This window comes from Equus quagga, chromosome 10 (assembly GCF_021613505.1).
Source record: "Equus quagga isolate Etosha38 chromosome 10, UCLA_HA_Equagga_1.0, whole genome shotgun sequence".
Lineage (NCBI taxonomy): Eukaryota > Metazoa > Chordata > Mammalia > Perissodactyla > Equidae > Equus > Equus quagga.
Genome location: NC_060276.1, coordinates 121,679,610 through 121,699,698, shown reverse-complemented (window position 1 = coordinate 121,699,698; position 20,089 = coordinate 121,679,610). Strand labels below are relative to the sequence as shown.

Genomic DNA, 20,089 nt, shown 5'->3' with positions numbered 1-20,089 from the left:
ATGCATCCATCCATCCATCCATCCATCCATCCATCCATCTATCCATCCATCCATCCATCCATCCATCCATCCATCCATCCATGTATCCATCCATGTGTCCGTCCGTCCGTCCGTCCGTCCGTCCATCCGTCCATCTATCCATCCATCCATCCATCCATCCATCCATCCATCTATCCATCTATCCATCCATGCATCCATCTATCCATCTATCTATGGCACTGGTCCTCAACTAGGGAACAGTCTGCCACTGAACGAGACATTTACAACGTCTAGAGACATTTCTGGTTGTCACAACTTGGGGATAATGCTACTGGCATCTGATGGGTGGGGACCAGGGATGCTGCTCGACAGACACCCTAGAGTGCACAGCACAGCCCCCAGGACAAAGCACCATCCAGCCCAAATGTCCATAGTGCTGAGGTTGAGAAACCCTCCTCAGGTAAAATGAACTGTTCTAGTTGGAGGAGTTCTGCACGGCATCGCTGAGCATGCCAAACCAAGCAGTCCTCTGACCCTGAGCCGCTTCCGTAGCCAGGCATGAAGGCAATTCAGTAGGTCAAGGTGACCACGGTGTGACTCATACATCTTCTCAGTCCCCAGGGCCAGGGCAATGCCTTGAGGACTGCTTGCTACAAAAGGTGATGAGCCCTTGTTCTGGGGTCCTCAGCTGCAGCACAACCCATCGAGTGCATAGCTACCATCCAGGCTGTCACCGTGTCACCGGGTGGGGTCTTGGGGGCCGGGAACAAGCATATGAGGATGATGCTCTTGCTGTGTTGAGCCGTGAGTTCTAGGCCATCTTGCTCCGACCTAGGGAGCCTTGCTGGTGACCTTCAGAAGCGGTGGCCTGTGAACCGGTGTGCTTACAGAGCTGTGTGCTTTGGCGGCCTCTTGCTCTTTGCTCCTCTGTGAGCAGACCCTATCTCACACACTGGGGAAATGGTCTTGCTAATGGAATGAAGAAGGATTCACTCTTTCCTGCCCACACCCCCAAGATTCGCTGTGGGCAGATTAAACAGCAGAGAGAAAGTGGATGAGAGAGAAAGACGTGGACATGGAGGCTCCTTGTTTAAATGGGCTGGAACAGAATCTGGGAGAGAGCCAATGCTGAAAACTTCCTGAGAGAGCAGGTGGAACAAAGGCCAACGGCCCTGAGACTGAAGGGATCTTTCGAGGGGAGTTAGGGGCATGGGTGGAAGGACTTCCTGGCTGAGATCGTGGATGTTAGGGGAGGGAAATGCTGGGACCTGAGGGAGGTCCATGACCATTAGCCATCAGGCAGGAGAGCCTGAGCGTCAGTGTTACGCCAACGTTGAGGAAGAGGATGCAGAAATGACCTCCTGGCTCTTCGTTGAGAAGAGATGGGCAACCTCAGGCTATAGGTCACTGGGATGCGAATGTTATTTTCTTGTACAGAAGCCAAGTTCTAAGTCTTGGGATCCAGACTACTCAGGAGTGGGGGATTCTGGGGGTCCCAGTCCTTAGGTTTGGTGGAGAGAGGACAGAACTAAGACGAGTTATGAAGAAGTCAACCATCAACGGTGAGCCAGTAGGCATGCCAAAGAACGAGGGTAGGTTTTCAGAACCTTCAAGAACTTCAAGAGGCATAAATGCTACTAACTCGCCGAGCCGGTCATCTGAACGTTTCATCATGTACCTTTCTTTTTAAAGCAAATTTTAAAAAATACATTTTTAATTTTGTTTCTGTTTCGGTCCCTCTGATGGAAGAGGGTGGGCGAATGTCGCGTCAGCAAAAAAATCAAAGTAAAAAATGTATCCTTCAAAATTCTCAAAGCTAACGAAGTATGTAAGAAATGAGCAGGATGAAACGTTCAAAAGATGTTTGCTGTAAACGCGTTAAGAGTTACGCATATGAGGTTATTAAAGGGAAAAGCTGTGTTAAGACTTTTTGGATGACGTGTGTTATCCTGAGTTCCAACAACTTCTTAGCAAATGGAGCGATATCGCAACTGCAAGGAAACAAGCAAAGTTTGAAGGTTTGTCCACTTGTTCCTGGTCACGTAGCTAGAAAGGGCCAATGCAGAGGTTACCGCCACGTCCGTGAGACCTGAAAAGTCTGCTTACTGTGGCATCCTGCGGGTTCTAGTCAGGCATTGCAAAGACCAGGTTACATCTGTATTCATCGGGCACTTGCCAATGGTCCCCACCCACCAGTCCAGTTTCTGCCCATGGCAGCCTTTTTCCTATGATGGGTTTTCTCATATTTAATGACAGTGGATGCTCTGACCACTTTTGTTTGCAAAGCTCTTATCTCTGCTGTTCAGCTGTGGCTTGCAGGCCCCTAAACCTCCTGCATGTCCAGGCTTCGCTGGAAGCCACAGCTGAAGTTGGTGTTTCAGACACATGCTTCTCAAGGCAACTTCTGGGGGCCCTGCCATGCCTTAGCATAGTTGTGTCCATTGAGATTGTTCTGGCAGCTTTTGTCATCTTTGACTCACATTTTAATTGCAACTGACTGAAATATCAATGCTGTTATTACAAGTCACCCATTCTGGACCGCTGCTGGTTGTTTTTAATAATCCAACTGTAAGAATTTACTTGGTTTTTTTTGGGCTAAACTATATGCATGATTTCCATGGGTTTAGAGAATTATACCAATTAAGTTCAATTATAATCAGTTTTAACCTGTTATTCCCAGTTTTAAAAAGTTATATTTCTAGTCTTATACCCAATAGTCTATCTGTCCATCCATCTATGTATCCGCCCATCCATCCATCCATCATCTGTCTATCCATCCATCCATCCATCCATCCATCCATCCATCCTTCCACCCATCCATCCACTCATCAATCCATCCATCCATCCATCCATCCATCCATCCATCCATCCATCTTTCCATCTATCTTTCCATCCATCCTTCCATCTTTCCATCCATCCATCTTTCCATCCACCCACCTATCCATCCATCCATCCACCATCTGTCTGTCTATCTATCTACCTACCTACCTACCTACCTATCAAGTCTTTATCTCTTGCAGATGTCTTCATGATTACCTAAACTGGGGAAATGGGATGAAAAATACCATAGGTTTGAACCTCATATGGGAACCTTCTCCTGCAGAACCTTCTCCCTCCACTTGTTAAAAGATATCTTAAAACAGGAAACATGCTACTTCTTTAATATATATAAATGGGATTTTAAATTCTGTGCTTCTGGGTCAATTTATGTCACTCCCATTTTTCCCTGATCGAGTTGATTTCCAAATATGGTCCTAAAATAGTTCTCTGGAGTGTCTCTCATTCCTTTATGAACTCTTTTTATTTTTAATAGCACTGTGGCCTGCAGAATCATAGTCATTTTTATGTAAAAACCAGAAAGTATCAGAGTATCTGAGGATGTGTAAACATGCTAAGAAATATCCCGCTGTCTCTCAGGAAGCAGAGGTCATTGGCAGTGCACAAATGAGATTTTTCTAAGAGAAGAGATATCTTTTCTTCCTATTATGTTAACAAAATGAGCAGGTGTCACATTTATTTAGACTCTCTACTCTGTCTTTGACACATCCCTGGGCATGGCTTTGCCATCAGAGCATCATATTGCGCACGATGGAGCTGGAAGGGTCATCCAATGGCCTCATGTCCCCGAGGGGAAACTGAGGCCCAAGGAAGTGCCAGATGTGTGACTGATGGCACAGCTTCTCAGAAGCAGTGTCGGGGCCACAGAGGCAGTCTTGAGACCTCCTCCACCCTGACCATCAGCAGGTTACACATTCATTACGCACCTCACGGTTTCTCCAACTTTCTGTTCTTATCAGGCAGAATTTCTGGGATACTGTCCTGCCAGCATCAATTCACTTCCACGTGGAAAGAACTGGCGTTACGAACACAAATCCAAATGGAGTGACGAGGCTCGCAACCCTGCCCCTGCCGGGGAAACCCAGGAACGTTTGACCAGAGCCAAACAGAAATGACTTTGGACCCAACTCTTACAGACTCCTCAAGTTCTGCTCCCTCTGTTTGAGACACTTCGAAGTTCGGTGACTTAGAGCAAAGATCAGCAATCTTTGGTCCAATGTGGCCCTCGGCCTATTTTCTTAAGTCCTCTGGAGCTCAGAAGGGTTTTCACATTTCTCAACAGTTGGAAAAAATCAAAAAGGAGAGAAGAAGGATGTGCAACGCACACCTTATGTGGCCCACACAAGCCACGCTACTACCGTGTGGCCCTCAACCAAAAAGGATGGTTGTTGGCTCACCTCTCATTTAGAACAAAAATATGCCTGGCATCTTTAGACAGGCACTTTCTAATACACTGGTTGCCCGAAATAATTATATGGGACTCATTTCCCACCGGAGAACAGCTGGTGTGCTAGAAGAGTCTGAATGATTGCACAGCCAATCACTGAAAGATGAGGCAAGGGATGGTTTCTCGTGGGTGGAGCTCCCTCGCCTTGAAACCAAAGATGGTTTCTCTAAACCAGATGCCTCCCAAACACGATATAAGTCGTCCACCTATCAGCCTTACTAGCTCCCTTGAGCAGAATTCTTAAAGGCAGCATGGCCGGCTTGCCGTGGGGGGCAGAAGTGCAGTGGAAACAGAATTTTGAAGACGGAGCAAGTGTCATAGGTTGGGAAGAATGCCACCATTCCTAGGAGGCGGATGCTGAGGGGCATGGCCCCATATCTGTGGGTGCCATGATGCACCACACGGGGCCTCTTGGCTCAACGTTTTTGTCAACGAATCAATGATCTACATTAAGAGAACATCTCTGCTGGCTTTAGGATGCCCCCAAGGACCTTGCTTCCAGTGCATTCTGGGTGGAAAGAGAACGAATACAGACATGAACTCAGGGGTGCTGCCCCCTATGGGAGGTATCAGGCACGAAAACCTCACATCTTGGCAGTTTTCTTAACGTCAACCCAAAGCCACAGGCGGGAGGGGCTGTTTGAGATTTAAATGATACCTTCTTTCGGTACATGACTCCAAAGCAGGGTCAGTACTGCCAGGAGGGGATGTTCAAACTTCCAAGTTTTTTCCTTGATGTAAAACAAGGTATCGGGCCCATGTATGATCAGCAATTGCTGTCCTGGGGATGCACCCAAGAGAAACGGAAAAGAATGTGTCCACACAAAAACGTGTCCAGGATTGTGGAGAGGAGCGTTGTTCCTAACAGCTAAAAAGCGGAAAGAGTCTAATTGTCCATCAACAGGTGAATGGATAAAGGAAAAGAGGCAAACACAGAAGAGAATGGTACTCGGCTGCAAAAAAGGGATGGAGTTCTGATACACGTTACAGAGATGGAGTTCTGATACAGGTTAAAGAGCGGAGGGACCTTGAAAACAGGATGCCAAGAGAAAGCAGCAAGACACAAAAGGACACATTGTGTATGATTCCATTTGAATGAAATGTCCTGGGGTAAACACAGAGATAGGAAGCAGATGAGTGGCTGCCTAGGGCTGGAGGGTTGTGGAGTGTATGAGTTTTCTCAAGGCTGCCATAACAAAGGACCACAGATGGGGCAGCTTAAAAACCAGACATGAATGGACTCATGGTCCTCGAGGCTGGACGTCTGAGATCCAGGTACCGGCAGGGCTGGTCCTTCCTGAGGCCTCTCTCCTTGGCGTGTGGACACGTCTTCTCCCTGTGTCCTCACGTGGTCGTCCCTCTGTGAGTGTCTGTGTCCTCATCTCATAAGAGGTCCAGTCCTCTTGGATCAGGACCCACCTTACTGACCTCATTTAACCTCCATCACTTCCTTAAAGACCCATCTCCAAATACAGCCCCATCCTGAGGTCCTGGGGGTTAGGACACTAACATGGGAATCCGGGGGACACAGTTCAGCCAATATCGGGGTTATGGCTAAGAGAGTGCAGGGGTCCTTTCTGCGGAATGACAATGTTCTAAAATGCTTTGTGGTGACAGATGCAGAATTGCGAAACTACCAAAAGCCACTGAAGTGTACACTTTAAATGAGTGAACTGTCTGTTTTGTGAATTATAACTAGGTCTGCTCAGTAGGGAGGAAAGAAGATCCCCGGGTACATGGGAGATCTCTGCCGGTCTGCAAAGGCCGTCCCAAAAGGAGGGAGGCCCTGCTGGGTGTAGACTAGTCCTCAAGGCGGCAGCTCCCGGGAGACAGACGTGTGTTCAATTCTGGGGTGATCTAAGGGAAACGCCCACAGAATGGAATGAGGAGCTCTCTCAGCTTTCCTCCTGGTGCGGAAAGCATGCAAACATCGTCGTCCTCCCTCCTGGCAGGGATGGCGTGGGGGCCTGCACACTCTGAACGGGCCTTACTCACTGTATACCGGCTTGAACAGCAGCCCCCAAACACACCTGCCCACATCCTAATCCCCACGATTCGTGAAGGGGACCTTATTCGGAAATAAGGGCTTTGCAGATATAATTACTTATGGACCTCGAGATGAGGGCATCCTGGAGGAGGTGTCCTCCTCAGAGACAGAAGAGGAGACGCAGACGCAGAGGAGCAGCCCCGTGAGGACGGAGGCAGAGACGGGAGGGAGGCGGCCACCAGCCCGGGGACCCTGGAGCCCCGGACGCTGGAAGAGGCAGGAGGGACCCTCCCCTGGAGCCTCCGGAGGGAGCGCGGCCCTGCGACCCTTGACCTCATACTCTGGGCTCCAGGATGGGGGAGCATGGAGTCCTGCCATTTTAAGCCCCCAGTGCACGGTCATTTGTTATCACCCGCCGCCAGAAAATGAATACGCCCACCCACCACAGTTGTTCCCTATTGTTTGAAAGGGTTAGGACTCTCTTTTCCGGTCGAAAAATACTTTTTTCCGTGTTGAGACCGGATGCACTTAGAATTGCCCGATTTCTACAGGCAGATTTTCAATGCACCATTCAGCCGAATCCACACAGACTCGCACCACCAGCAACACCACCGGCCCCACACTGTACCTCAGCGTGCTGTTCCCATAGCAACCGAGGTCCCCAATGCCCAGATCATCTGCCATTATCAGCAGGATGTTCGGCTGCAAGGCACCGGCTGCTCTTAACTCGCAAGTCCTCAGTAGCAAACCCACCATGAGGACGAGGGGCCCACAGTCCCTGCAGAGGAAAACAAAAGGCAGAAATAAACGTCCGTGATTTGGCACGAGAAGTTGGCTTTTCAAACCAGCTCGCGGGGAAGGCACACGCGCCGCCACGAAATTCGGATTTAACAAGAGGCTGCAACTAGCTTCTGATTCCTTTTGCAGAATTAAGACCCACCGCGGTAAACCTGAGCGAGGTTGTTTTCGGTTTCGTTGTGAAAGTCGCGGTTTGGCCAAAATTAGGTTCCTTTGACTGAATTGATCCAGGCCCCTCCTTCCCACCACTTTGGCTGAATTCACACCAAACCGCAGGGTACGATGTGGGGCGCTGGCCTTTAGGGCCTGGGTCAGCCGGCCAGAGGCCCAGCGTGGCCTCACCGCGCCTTCCGCCAGATGTCCCGGAGCTCCGGCTCCCGGGAGGCTGGGAGCACCAGAACGACTTACATTTGAAAACGATAAATGTGGGATTAAAAGCACCCCAGACGCGCCAGGGAGATCCAGCAAGGCTGTTTTGCCCAAACAGCCACTGCACACACTTGCAGGGCACCTTGCCTGCGAGGGCCTTGGGCGCACGGGCGACCGTGCGTAACCGACCCTGCGTAACCGGGCTTTTGGAGCGGCGCGGGGGCGGATCCCGGGCTGTCCCCGCCCCATAACCCGAGGGACGCGGGCCTGGGGCACCTTAATCCCGATTCCCGGGCTCCGGGCTGGAAGGAGGGCCGAGCAGGGGTCCTCAGGGCCATCTGCGTTCCGGGAGGTCGCCCTGGTGCTCGAGCAACCGGGAGACTCGTGGAGCGTCCCCGCCGCGCCTTGGCGGGGACCGCGACGGGGCGTGGCCGGAGAGTTGAACAGGGCAGGGCCGACCTCTTGGGGGTAGGGCCAAGGAGCGGAAGGGACGGGTCTTAGAGGATGAGGGGGGGCGGGGCGACAGGAGCGCGCTCCGGGTTGCACGGGGGGCGGCCGCTGGGCGGGACGGGGTGTGTCTTAATGTTGGGGGTTCGGCGCGCGGGGGCGGGGCGAGGGCGGAGAGTGTAGGACGGAGGGTTTGTCCGCGCTGGGAGGAGACACGAGGACTGGGGTCACGGGGGACCGGACTGCGTGTGTCTTGGAGAGCAAGGGAGGAGACACGGGGGCGGGTGAGTGTGTCTTAGGGAGCGGGGGAGGGGACACGGTCGTCCGAGGAAGGGGGGGGTGGCCAAAGGGGTTGGACAGGACGCGTCTTAGACAGTGGGGGAGGGGACGCTGGAGTTGGGGACTCGGGCCAAGGGGTCGTGCCTTACGCAGCGGGGGCGGGAGCTCGGCCGCGCTCTGCGGGGCGTGACCAGCGGCATTCCTCCTCCCTCGGCCCGCCCTACTCTTCCTTTGTTCTCTTTTCCTCCTCCCTTCCCCCCACTCTGACCTCCTCTCCCCCATGCCCCCACCCCGTGGGGCGGCACTGCGCCCACCCCAGTTCTTTTGTCCAGCGTCTGTGCAGAGCAGAGAAGGGGCCTCCAGCTGGGTTTTGGTGACTCCCAGGCGCGCGCACAGCCCGGCCTTCCCGGGGCCGCATGCCCACCCTGGAAGCCCTCCCTCTTTGTCAACCGCTCCCCCGTCGTGCCCCCAGCCCCAAGCCCAAGTGGGGGCCCTGTCCCGCGCACCTGGGGCACCTGGTGGCGGGCAGGGCGCGTCCCGTCTGCGCGGTGGATCCCATGGCGGAGCGCGGCCGGGCGCGCAGGACCTCACCCCAAGCGCTCTGTGCCCCGTACCCGCCCACGAAGCTGCAGCACCGGGGTGTGGGGGGCCCCCCAGCTCCCTCCCTAATCCTCTTAATCTCCTGCAAATTGGTCTTGCAAACAGGTTTTCCGTGATTGCGAGGAGATGATTACTGCTGGCTGGGCCTGGGCATGGTGAGGCACGCAACCACCCCCGCCCCCGCCAGCGGCCTTGGGGACGCCACTACCGGCCCGGAGCCCACTGTCTCCATCTCATGAAGGGTCTTAGGACTTGCCTCGTGCAATCGGGCAACCAAGATGTCAAGCTGGATTTCAGGAGGGTCCAGGATGCCAGACTTCTAGTCTGTGGGCAAGGGCAGGTGAGGGGGTGTTCAAAGCAAGCTAGCCTAGTTGGACTTTCAGCCGTGAGATTTTTACCTCGAGAGTCTGCCTGCTGGTCCTCCCCCTTCGTTGCCCCTGGAGTCGTTCTTTTTCACCTTTCCCACTCAGGTCTGCATTTTTACCAGATGGTAATTGGGAATCGCTCCCCACTAAGTTCGCTGCATTGGCATCTCCAGAAATAGGGCTGGAGATTGTGTTTCCAGAAGAGACCTTTGTGTTTTAGTTGGCAGATTTAGTTGGCTTACATTTCTTGGGAGGCCCCCTCTAGCTGGATTAATTCTTGGGCGTTGTTTACTGCTTCTCTCTTTGTCTTGCTTATTGATTCCCGGAGAGGAGCTGTTGTCAGCCGATGATTTTCCGGCTGGCTGGGGCTCCTTGCTTCAGCATAAAGGGAGAAAGTGGAGGCCTGTGGGGAGGGAACGAGAAGCTGGGAGCCCAGAAGTAGCTCTGAAGGAAGGTTGGGCAGGGCCGGAGTCCAGATGTGATCCTTTGACGAAATTGTACATTGGAGGGAGGGAAGATTGTCCAAGGTATGCAGAGCAGGTGTCTTGGGTGCGCTTGGGAAAATTATCAAAACCAAGTAAGGGCTGCCGTGAGGGTTTAGGAGTGCCCGAGGAGGATGGGGCAGTGGGAGCTGGTGCCCCCCAGAAGTACTGTTTTGGAGAGTTTTTTAGCAAAGGGAGGATGAGCCTTGATTCTCTGGGTCCGAATCGACTTCGAGAACGTGGGGGCTCCGTGGTTTCAAAGCCACATGGGACAAGGCCATAGGGGGCAAGGATGTGGAGGGGTGCACGGAGGGAGGTGACGGGGCCACAGCTGATGCTAAATGGCTCCGTGGACCAAGGATGCAGGCACAGCTGGGTGAAAGTGCTGGCTCCATGTTCCATAAGCCATGGCTGTCAGGGGGAAAGGACCTGGGGCCCTGGGGAAGGAATGGGGGGTGGCTGTTCTTTCTTTCTTTACCTGAAAGGGGAATTGGCTCAAGCAGAGCTAGCCAGAGAAGGATTTGGCTTGGTTGATGGCTGTGAACAACGTCTTTTTCTGGAGGCTGGAGGTTCTCCATTGCTCACCTGGGATTGGATAATTTGAGGAGAGTGGGCTTGAGGCTGTAATGAGGTGGGGGGTTTCTTGTGACACCCTTAGGTTTGGAGAGGTGGGGTGGGGCCTGGCTGTTCCTTGTCTTTGCAGACAGAACTGTTGGAAAGCCAGACAGATCCCACTGATGTGGATTAAGGCTGCCCCAGCTAGAGAAGCCCAAGGTGACCTGGCCTACATGCCAAACTAATACGACCCAGTGGACTTTTTTTGTGGTATGAATTAGGACCGCCCCAGGGAGAGAAGCCCGGGGCATCCTCACCTGCATGCCGATCTATATGGCCAGATTCGTATCTAAAGTTATATGACCGCACAATAACCAGACCCCATCTGCACTGAAATCATTTAATGACTTTTTACATCATCTTTTCTTTTCTCCAGTAAAAATAAGTCACGTACCCATGCCTTATGAAATTAGCCCTAACCCTCAACTTGGGGCAGCAGCAGAAGCTCTGCCTGCCCATGGGTCCTGTCCCCATGCTATTCCACTCTATTCTCTAAATAAAAGAGCACTACTGCCAGATCTTGAGAGTCTAAGAAATCTTTCTTTCGACTCCTCGGCTCACCGACCCCGCATCACCACCACGCCAGCAGAGAATGTGTTACCGGCTAAATGGTGTGTGTCCCCCACTTCCACATTCACGTGTTGGGGTCCTGACCCCGAGGACCTCAGGATGAGGCTGAGTTTGGAGATGGGTATTTAAGGAGGTGATGGAGGTAAAATGAGCTCATTGGGGTGGGTACTGATGCACTAGGACTGGGGTCCTGATGAGAAGACGAGATGAGGACACAGACACACACAGGGATGACCACGTGAGGACACATGGAGAAGATAGCGTCCAAACACCAAGGAGAGAGGCTCCGGGAGAAACCAGCTCTGCCCACACCTGGATTCCAGATTCTGGCTTCCAGAACTGGGAGAAATATATATGTATCTGTTGGTTAGCTGCCCAATGTGTGCTGTTTGTTCTTTCAGCTCAAGCAGAATAAGCCGGGCTGGGACTAGGCACGTGTGGTGGTTTGTGGATGGAGAGGAAGATGACGGGACGGAGTCTGGAAGAAATTCCCCACCACACTCTCCTCTTGCCGGCGTCCTATCTGGGGCGGGTCCTTGCAAAGCCCACGTCGACGGAACCCCATCGTGCAGGGACCTCTCAACAAAGGGTGGGTGCGACATTGACTGTCCAGCACGGCTCCCAAATTGTGAGTTTCCTCCAGTCCCTGGGGACACTTGTTCACCAAGGAGAATTGCTTAGAAATAGTTCTAATAAGTGAAAAGCAATAGGATATATGGGAGTATTTGAGGAAGCCGTTTGGTATGGGGTTAATTCAGCCTGACCCTGTTTTTCCAAAAGGGTCATGAATGGCCCATCTGCTTTAAATATTTACCACGTCCCCAAGACAAGAGTGATGCCCTTCCAGATAGGCATGTGGTATCCCCCGTATCTGCGTTTCTTTAAAGATGAGCATCTCCTCCTGGGAACTGAGGGTTAGTTACTGACCTGCTGTGCTCACCTTATGACCCCTGACCTGCTGACCCCTGACCTGCTGTGCCTGCTAAGTGTCTCTTGACAGGAGTAAAAGGGACATTCCTGTCATGTGGTAGATGCTCTTTGTTCCAAGATGGCATATACTCACTCTGTCTGAGGACACCCCACTTCTTGGGTGCCCTTCCTTTTTTGGGGAAGGAAAGCCTCAGGGCTATAGTCTTCAAACCTGGCTCATAATAAACTCACCCCAATTTGGATTTATAATTGATTTTGGATTTATTTGCGTCGACAGTTCCAATTTGAAACGTCTTCATCGATGTTGAAAATGATACACCTACGCTCTTTAATTTGGCCCCGGCCACACCGTAGCGGGGGACAGCTGCTACCTCTGTGCCCACCTGCTGTTGGTCTGCAAATCCATATGACACGGAAACACCTTGTCTGGGGACTTGAGCTCTTTATGGGGACAGAGAGCCTCTGTCTCCCTAGACCGGAGACCCCTGTGCGTCTTCCCTGTTCCTCTTCGAATTGGTGAAACTGTTCAGCCCCACACAAGCTGATGACGTAACTTTACAGCAGAGTTTTATTTTCAACCTCAGGGCATAACTCCGGGACTCGAGGACCCAGATGTCCCTGGCAGGCATTCACCTTCCGTCACCTTCCTGATCACACCAGCAGAGGGGGAATGGGCCACAGCAGGGCTGTAGCCACGGCCTCCAGACGTTGTCCAGCGTGTCCAGCTGCAGTGGAACGGGGCCGAGCGTCCGGCGGTGCTCCTCCACGGCCTGCCCGACTCTCTCCATCACCTGATAGAATGAGGGCTCCGTGTCCGGCGTGAGGGCGTGGGCCTCGGAAGGGTCTCTTGAGAGGTCGAACAGCAAAGGTGGATCGTGCCGGGATACTCCGTGCCCTGAGCACGGGCAGACCGCTTTCCCGTAGCAGGCGCCAGCTCCGTCTGGATGGAACACCGGGGTCACGTAGTGGACTTTCCATACTGCTCCTCCTGCGGCAAGGACAAGAATCACAGAGGGTTGACATGGAGAAATAAGACACATTGCTGCAGAGCGGCATGATTCACAGTCGCCAGGAGGTGGAAACAGCTCAGCTGTCTGTCAGCAGGTGGATGGAGAAACAGAGTGTGGTCCCTCCATTGCAATGGAATATTACTCGGCCATGAAAAGGGATGGAGTGCTGACACAGCCTACAAGGTGGATGGACCTTGAGCACATGATGCTCAGTGAGAGAAGCCAGACACAAAAAGCCACGTAGTGTGTGATTACATTCATAGAAAATGTCCAGAACAGGTAAATCCATGGACAAACAGTGGATGAGTGGTTGCCAGGAGCTGGGGGAAGGAGGAATGGGGAGTGATGGCGATTGGGTATGGGGTCTTCTTGGGGGCCATGTAAATTTTCCGGAAGTGGACAGAGGTGGTGGTTACACCACATTGTGAATCTGCTAAAGGCCACTGAATGGTGCAGTTGAAAATGGTGAATTTTATGGTACGAGAATGTTGTGGACTGAATGTGTGTGTCCCCCTCCCAAATTCATGTGTTGAAATGCTACCCTATAATGGGATGACATTAGGAGGTGGGGCCCTTGGGAGGTCATCAGGGTTAGGTCAGGTCATGAGGGTGGGCTCCCACTGATGGGATTAGTGATCTTGGAGGGTCACAGAAGAGCTTGCTCCCTCTCTGTTCTCCAGCCACGTGAGGACCCAGCGAGCAGGTGGCCGTGTGCATCCCAGAAGAGAGCCCTCACCCCACTAAAAGAGCCCAGAACCCCACTACGTTGCATCTCAATCTTGAACTTCCAGCCTCCAGAATGGTAAGAAATAACTGTTGTTGATAAGGCATCTGGTCTGTGGTATTTTGTAATAGCGCCTGAGCTGTTGATGAGACTGAATTATAGCTCCACAATGCTGTTTACGAAAAAAGAGGGAATGACTGGTTTGGTAGGTATTTTCGCTGGAACAACCTCCAGAGTCTGGGAGGACTCCCACTTGAAGGCAGCTGGCACCAGAGCTAGCTCAGCCTCTGCAAGCGACTTTGAAAGGACAGAAGGTGAGACCCGGCATGTCCCGATATGTGCCAGGAGCTGCTGTGCCCTGCAGCTTCTTGTCGCTTTGGGAAGGAGGCCCCCGTTGAACTCAGGTCATGAACGTCAAGAATGAGCCAGCCATATGGAGACTCAGTCGTCTTAAGAGTGTCCTGGGTGGCGGGAACAGCTTGTGCAAAGGTCCTGAGGTAGGAACTAGCTTAGCTCGTCCTAGAATGATGGAGCACAGTTCAGCTGGAGCTTGGAGATTGAGGGCTCCCATAGTCAGAGCCGACGTCTCAGAGATGGGGAGGGGCTAGCTTGTGTCACAAGGAGGAATTTGGGCTGGTTCTGCTGGGTGGGCAGTGGGCGGTCTCAGGAAGGCTTTCTGCAGGATGCTAAGTGGACAATGGATGTGGGGTGAAGAGTGGACCCGGGAAGACAAGTTCAAGAGGGGTGGATGGTAGGAATACACTCCCCATCTACTTACCTTGAAAGAAAACGGAAATATTTGCCCAATGACCAAGAGATGAGAGATGAGCAGTGGGGTGGCCACTGAGGGTGAACCCCATTCTCTGTGCCGCTAAGCAGAAATGGTTGTAGATTGGGCAATGAAAGTTTTTAAAAAGAAGTGGGGAAACTTATAATATGCAATTTTAAAAGCCCAAAAAGGTAGCCATATAAATCATCCCAGAGAAGAATAATACTAAAAAGGATGGAGGGGAAAGGGCGGGAGACCATAAAAAAAAAAAAAATCACATCTGGTGACTTCCTCAAATAAAGGGGATTCTATGCGATGTTCTTTCATTCTTGATTCGGATGATGGGAGATGTGGAGGGGATGCTTTTGAAGAAGGAAGAAATCAAAGTGAGTCGAATGGCAAGCAGGAGCTAGGCCTCCCCAAACACTGGAAGAAGGAAAGAACCAAGAAAACCGCGTCTGTAAAGCAAATTCAGAGAACAGGAGATACTGAGGCAAAGCGGAGTGATAGAGAGGGAATTAAAAATGAGGATAAGAGAACACGCTCAAACAGGTGAACCTCTCCTATCAGAAGACAAAGGTGGAAGCAGAAGGTCATCACTGATAAAAGTGAAAAACACAGTTTCTCAGGAAATCCGAGAGCTGGAGTTTTAAAGATGATTCTTAAAAACGGAAGACCTCTGGCAACTCCAGTTAGGTGAAGATGGAGCTTGGAGCCATAAACGTAGAGGCCAATAAAATACAATGAAATACAAATTAAACACAAATACAATTAAAATACGATGAAATTACGTGGCAAGGCAACCGAGGGCTTGGTGAAGTGGATACATTTACGGTGGTGACACATAATATGTTTCAATTTGGGAAAATTCGATATTGTAAAAATACCAATTCCGCCACCCCCCAGGTTAATTTAACCATTGAAGGCAATGGAATTCCTATTCTTGTGGGATTTTTAAAAAAAATACTTGTAAATAATTTTTTTTTTTTTTTTTTTTGCAAGGAAGGTTGGTCCAGAACAGCCCAGAAAATTTGGAAACACAAAAATTATTCAGCAAGCACATTGCTGCTTATGTTACAAAGTTGTCATTCTTACCACAAGGAGGAAATTGTGTCATTAAATTAAGGTGGTTAGGACATGTGGAAAACAGCGGCCAGCCTGGTGGCGCAGAGGTTAAGTTCAGACCGTTCCGCTTCGGCAGCCCAGGGGTTCACCGGTTTGGATCCCGAGTGTGGACCTATGCATCACTTGTCACGCCATGCTGTGGCAGGCGTCCCACATATAAAGTAGAGGAAGATGGGCACCAATGTTAGCTCAGGGCCAGTCTTCCTCAGCAAAAAAAAGAGGAGGATTGGCAGCAGATATTAGCTCAGATCTAATCTTCCTCAAAAAAAAAAAAAAAAAGATGCAGAAAACAATCCAGATTAAGAGAACAGATTTGAAAGGTAAAGACAGACTGTGCAAGGATGCCTGTGTCAGGATGTGTGTGATGGAAACAGTTGCAATTCACATATCATAGTGGGAGGCAGGAAAAGTCAGAAAATCCCATACAGGATGTTTAAACCACAGCTAACAGCTCCCATTTCATAGCGATGAGATGATTGACAGCTAGAAGGATGTTGCTGACAGGAGGGAAAAACACTGCCAAGAAGGAAATCGAAGAGTTGGCGTGAAGATGGAACGCCTAACGAAGCAGAAGAATGAGAACCGAGGCCAAGAGGTGACTCCGTCGCCCAGCCTACTCACTGTCCCGTTGATGCCACCGGGCTGCGTGCAGAAACTTCCCACAGTAATGCAGCAGGAACTCGTGGTCGGAGTGCTGCGCTGTCCCCCGCAGCAAGGGCAGCAGGTCCCGGCCGTCAATCACCCTGCAGGCAGGACACAGCACCCCAGTGACAGAGCAAGGACTTCTGGCAGGGATGCACGAGCACTTAACATGAGCTTGGGGAAGCACTGGGGCGGGCGGCCACGTCTCTCCCCTGCAAACATCACCTTTGGCTGCAAGATCACAGAGGACCAGCTTGCTGGGCTGAAATTATTGTCCCCACCCCCCCCCCAACCTTATTATGGATGCAAAAATAAACTACGGAAAGGCTCGGTCCCCCAGTTCTGATGTGCGTGATGGTCCTGCGCATTTTATTTCCCCATTATGTGGTTAATTGCTCCGGGATGGCAGACGGATCCGGGTTTCTTTGTTACTCGTCCACTATTCGCTGTGCGCTAAACCGGTGATAATGAATATGTGCGTCTGCTGGGCTCCATCATTAACATCCTGTGCAGCTGAAGGTAAGGAAATGCCTTTGCGGAAAACTGCAATGACTCTGATTTCCCTTAAATTATTTTAAAAACTTTTCAGGACTTTGTGTCTCAAAATTTAATCATGAATACCGACGACGGATTTTTACAGATGCTGTGACCTTGAGAAGAACCATAAAACAGGAGTCTTTTTCTCTAAGTGGATTAATGTTTTTGGTCAAGGTAGAGAATTCAGAACCCCAAGTAGATTGACTTGGCCAGAATTTCCATGAAAAAAATGAAATAAAAGTATATATATTATTATTATATATAATATATCATATTATTAAAATAAAGTATTATATATATTTATAATATACATACACATAAATATATATTATAATATATACACATTCTTTTATTATACATTCTAATAAAATAAATAACGTGTATGTAAAATAACATTAAAATAAATATTTATAATAAACGGATATATATGTGTGTGCACATATATCCATATATATATCATTTCACCTCCAGATATACATATTCATACACACGTACAGAAAAGTGCATATGTTTATGTGTATATACATATCAATGAAACCAACCAACAATATATGTTTGAATTTTAGATTCTAGTGAAACACATTTGCAATATACATGACAAACAGTTTTTTATTTTTAAAACACATAAATATTATAAATTAATAAGAAGGCTAGCAGCCAATTAGGAAAAAAAATCAATCAGAGGCAAGATATTCAATGTCAGAAAAGAAAAAGGAGAATGGGAAGTAAAGGTATGAAATATTCAATCTCTCCAGTGAAGGCATGGAAATTATAACACCCACGTGTACTTTATATGTGTAATAAATAAATGACATATCTACTATTCAAATTGATTTTTGTTCTGTTGTTTTTAAAAGAGACACTCTCACATGTGGCTGGTAGCAATTCCTAGAAACAATCTGACAAAATGTATCAAGAGATTTACCTATAAGTGGCCGTACTCTTTGATCCAGGAATTCAATTTCCAAGATTTTTACTAAGGAGCTAATCATGTCAGGCAGTAAAATGACAAAACAGTATTTTTTTTTTTTTTTTTTGAAAGCAAGGCTAATGTCCATCTATAAGAGGGTGGTTGAAAGAAAATACCGTGGAGCCATTAAATTTTTTGTCTGTGTGCAAAGATTTCTAAATACATATAAATAAGTATATAAAATAATGTATGTTATATATAGTAATATATAAAGAATATATATTGGGGCTGGCCCAGTGGCATAGTAGTTAAGTTCACGTGCTCCATTTCAGTGGCCGGGGGTTCACAAGTTTGGATCCGGGGTGCAGACCTACACACCGCTCATCAAGCCATGCTATGGCGGCATCCCACATACAAAATAGAGGAGGATGGGCATAGATGTTAGCTCAGGGCCACTCTTCTTCAGGCAGAAAGAGGAAGATTGGCAACAGATGTTAGCTCAGGGACAATCTTCCTCACCAAAAAAAAAAAAAGAAAAAGAATATATATAAAATATATATGAATATGTAACATCTCTAAATGTATATATCTGTGCATCATACCATTTAGTTATGTATTCATCTCTAGACTAAGATTATGAAATAGTTTTATCTTCTTTCTGTTTGCCCCCAAATTTTCAGAAGTTTTTAAGACAAGCATAAGTGGAATCATATAAAAAGTCTGTACCACACTGGATCAAAAGTAGTTTCTTGTGATGAATGGTTGGATTTTTCAACGACAATCGCCCTTACAACAAAGTGGGCTCCACGTGAGCGTTAGGAGAAGGGAAATGGACATTTTGAGCACACATGAAGCAGACATTTGATCCCGGTGAATAATACTCGGGGACTGAAGCATTTTTCCAGATGCTCATTTCAGGGATGGCTCACACAATGCAAAAGAGACAGTGACGTTTCACCGACGTGCTGTCTCTTTGCAACATTGAATTGCCTTCTTGGGCTGTTCCTTACCTGTCCTGGGGCACCTGGCCGTCCCCCAGCTGGACCACAGTGGGGAAAACATCCATCAGGCTGGTGGGCTCGTGGATCACTCGGCCGGCCGGCAGCACCCCGGGCCACCGGAATATTCCTGGAACTCGGATCCCACCTTCCCAGCCTCCCATGCCTTTGCCACCTGTGTTTAAACATGAACAGAAAGAATCTGATTAAAAATCAGAAGTAGTTGCTTACCCTGGGTGACTTAAGCATTTTGCTTGTTTTAAAACTCTCTCTCTTTCTCTCCTTCTCTTTCTCTTATTAATTACCTGAGAACATTAAATTCCTCCCCAAGAGAGGTTAGATTTTTATATTCTTTACTAACCTGGGTGTTGGTCTTCCATGTTGCTGAGTGACACGGGGACATTGCAATTTCCCTCAAACAACTTTTTTTTTTTTTTTTTGGTGAGGAAAATTGGCCCTGAGCTAACATCTGTTGTCAATCTTCCTTTTTTTTTTTTCTTCCCAAAGCCCCAGTACGTATTTGTACATTCCAGTTGTAGGTCCTTCTAGTTCTGCTATATGGGACCCCCTGCACCCCCCCCACAGCACGGCTTGATGAGCAGTGCTAGGTAGGCACCCAGGATCCAAACCAGCACACTGTGGGCCACGGAAGCAGAATATGCAAACTCAACTGCTGTGCCACCGAGCCAGACCCTCTCTCAGACTTCTTAATTATGAGACTAATTCTTTGGGAGCCCTAAGTTGCATCCCTGAAAGCATTTTATCTTGCTCATATTTTCTCCCTGCTGTTGGTGGTTTTCCAGAGCATTATCTCACATGGGATCCATGTGATTGTCTCGGGACCCGTGCTATTTCGTATCATCTTCGTGCTTATTTGTCATCCTTCCCCATCTCCCTTCACTCTTCGCTCGTTCTTCTTGCCCATGCCGCTGTGAATGCCTTCCTTTGAAGCCCATCGCATTTCTCTGGTTTCTACATGTTTACGGCTTGGATGTTTTTCTCGTCTTTGTCACCGGTTTGGGTTTCATGGTGTACCCCCCCAACCCCTAAATGATAGGTTGGTGTTGTACCCCCCAGGAACTCAGAATGTGACCTTATTTGTGCATAGGGTCTTTGCAGAGGTGATTAGTTAAGATGAGTTCCTACTGGATCAGGGTGGGTGCTTCATCGCGAATGTCCCTATAAGAAGAGGAGAAGAGACACAAGGAGAAGATGGCCGTGTGACAATGGTGGAAGAGGCTGAAGGATGCATCTACAGGTCGAGGAACGCCACGGATTGCCGGCCGCCCCCAGAAGCTGGAAGGGGCAAGGAAGCGTCTTCCCTTGGAAGCTTCCGAAAGAGCATGGCTCTGCTGACATCTTGCTGTCAGCCGTTTGGCCTCCGGAACTCTGAGAGCATAGACTTCTGTTGTTTATGCCGTTTTTGGTATTTTGTTACAGTAGACACAGAAAACGAATGCAGTCATATTCATTTATGTTTCCCTTGGATGGTTTTCACCCACAGTCAATCTTCTGATGGCCCTAATGCCAGCCTCACCTTGTCAGTTCCTTCTGGAGGTCCCAGGGGAGAAACTGTTTCATTGGTTTTTCCAACTTGTGGGGGTCACCATGCTCCCGGGTTTGTGGCCCCTTCTTCCATCTTCAAGCACATCGGTGTAGCATCTCCCA

The 20,089-nt window shown here is 49.4% G+C and overlaps 3 protein-coding genes and 1 long non-coding RNA gene across 13 annotated transcripts in view; 2 read left to right on the top strand and 2 right to left on the bottom strand.

Moving 5' to 3' along the window:
- LOC124246161 (arylsulfatase D-like) overlaps positions 1-7,880 on the bottom strand; it is a 46,223-nt gene extending 38,343 nt beyond the window's left edge. The window contains 2 exon segments of the mRNA XM_046674124.1: positions 6,880-7,029; positions 7,695-7,880. Coding sequence (XP_046530080.1) covers positions 6,880-7,029; positions 7,695-7,756 — 212 coding nt within the window. The 5' untranslated portion in view covers positions 7,757-7,880.
- Positions 7,881-8,055: 175 nt separating this feature from the next.
- Positions 8,056-12,428, top strand: LOC124246166 (uncharacterized). Of its 3 annotated transcripts, none has more exons than XR_006890407.1 (3): positions 8,056-8,149; positions 11,178-11,404; positions 11,984-12,284. It is a non-coding gene; the product is annotated as an uncharacterized LOC124246166 (long non-coding RNA). The 3 variants fall into 3 exon arrangements; XR_006890405.1 differs by lacking the exons at positions 8,056-8,149; positions 11,984-12,284 and adding exons at positions 8,164-9,084; positions 12,291-12,428 and having other exon boundaries at positions 11,178-11,365; XR_006890406.1 differs by lacking the exons at positions 8,056-8,149; positions 11,984-12,284 and adding exons at positions 8,164-9,084; positions 12,291-12,414.
- The window catches only part of ARSL (arylsulfatase L), a 24,868-nt gene continuing 17,114 nt past the window's right edge, over positions 12,336-20,089 (bottom strand). For both annotated transcript variants that reach the window (XM_046674136.1, XM_046674135.1), the window contains exons 9-11: positions 18,434-18,596; positions 15,956-16,077; positions 12,336-12,694 (exon numbers count right to left, since the gene is read on the bottom strand). In XM_046674136.1, the coding sequence (XP_046530092.1) occupies positions 12,336-12,694; positions 15,956-16,077; positions 18,434-18,596 (644 nt within the window). The remainder of the gene's footprint in view (positions 12,695-15,955; positions 16,078-18,433; positions 18,597-20,089) is intronic.
- The window catches only part of ARSH (arylsulfatase family member H), a 61,917-nt gene continuing 54,592 nt past the window's right edge, over positions 12,765-20,089 (top strand). For all 7 annotated transcript variants that reach the window (XR_006890404.1, XR_006890403.1, XM_046674131.1 and 4 more), the window contains exons 1-2: positions 12,765-12,995; positions 13,397-13,518. The gene's annotated coding sequence lies outside the window, so the exon portion shown is untranslated. The remainder of the gene's footprint in view (positions 12,996-13,396; positions 13,519-20,089) is intronic.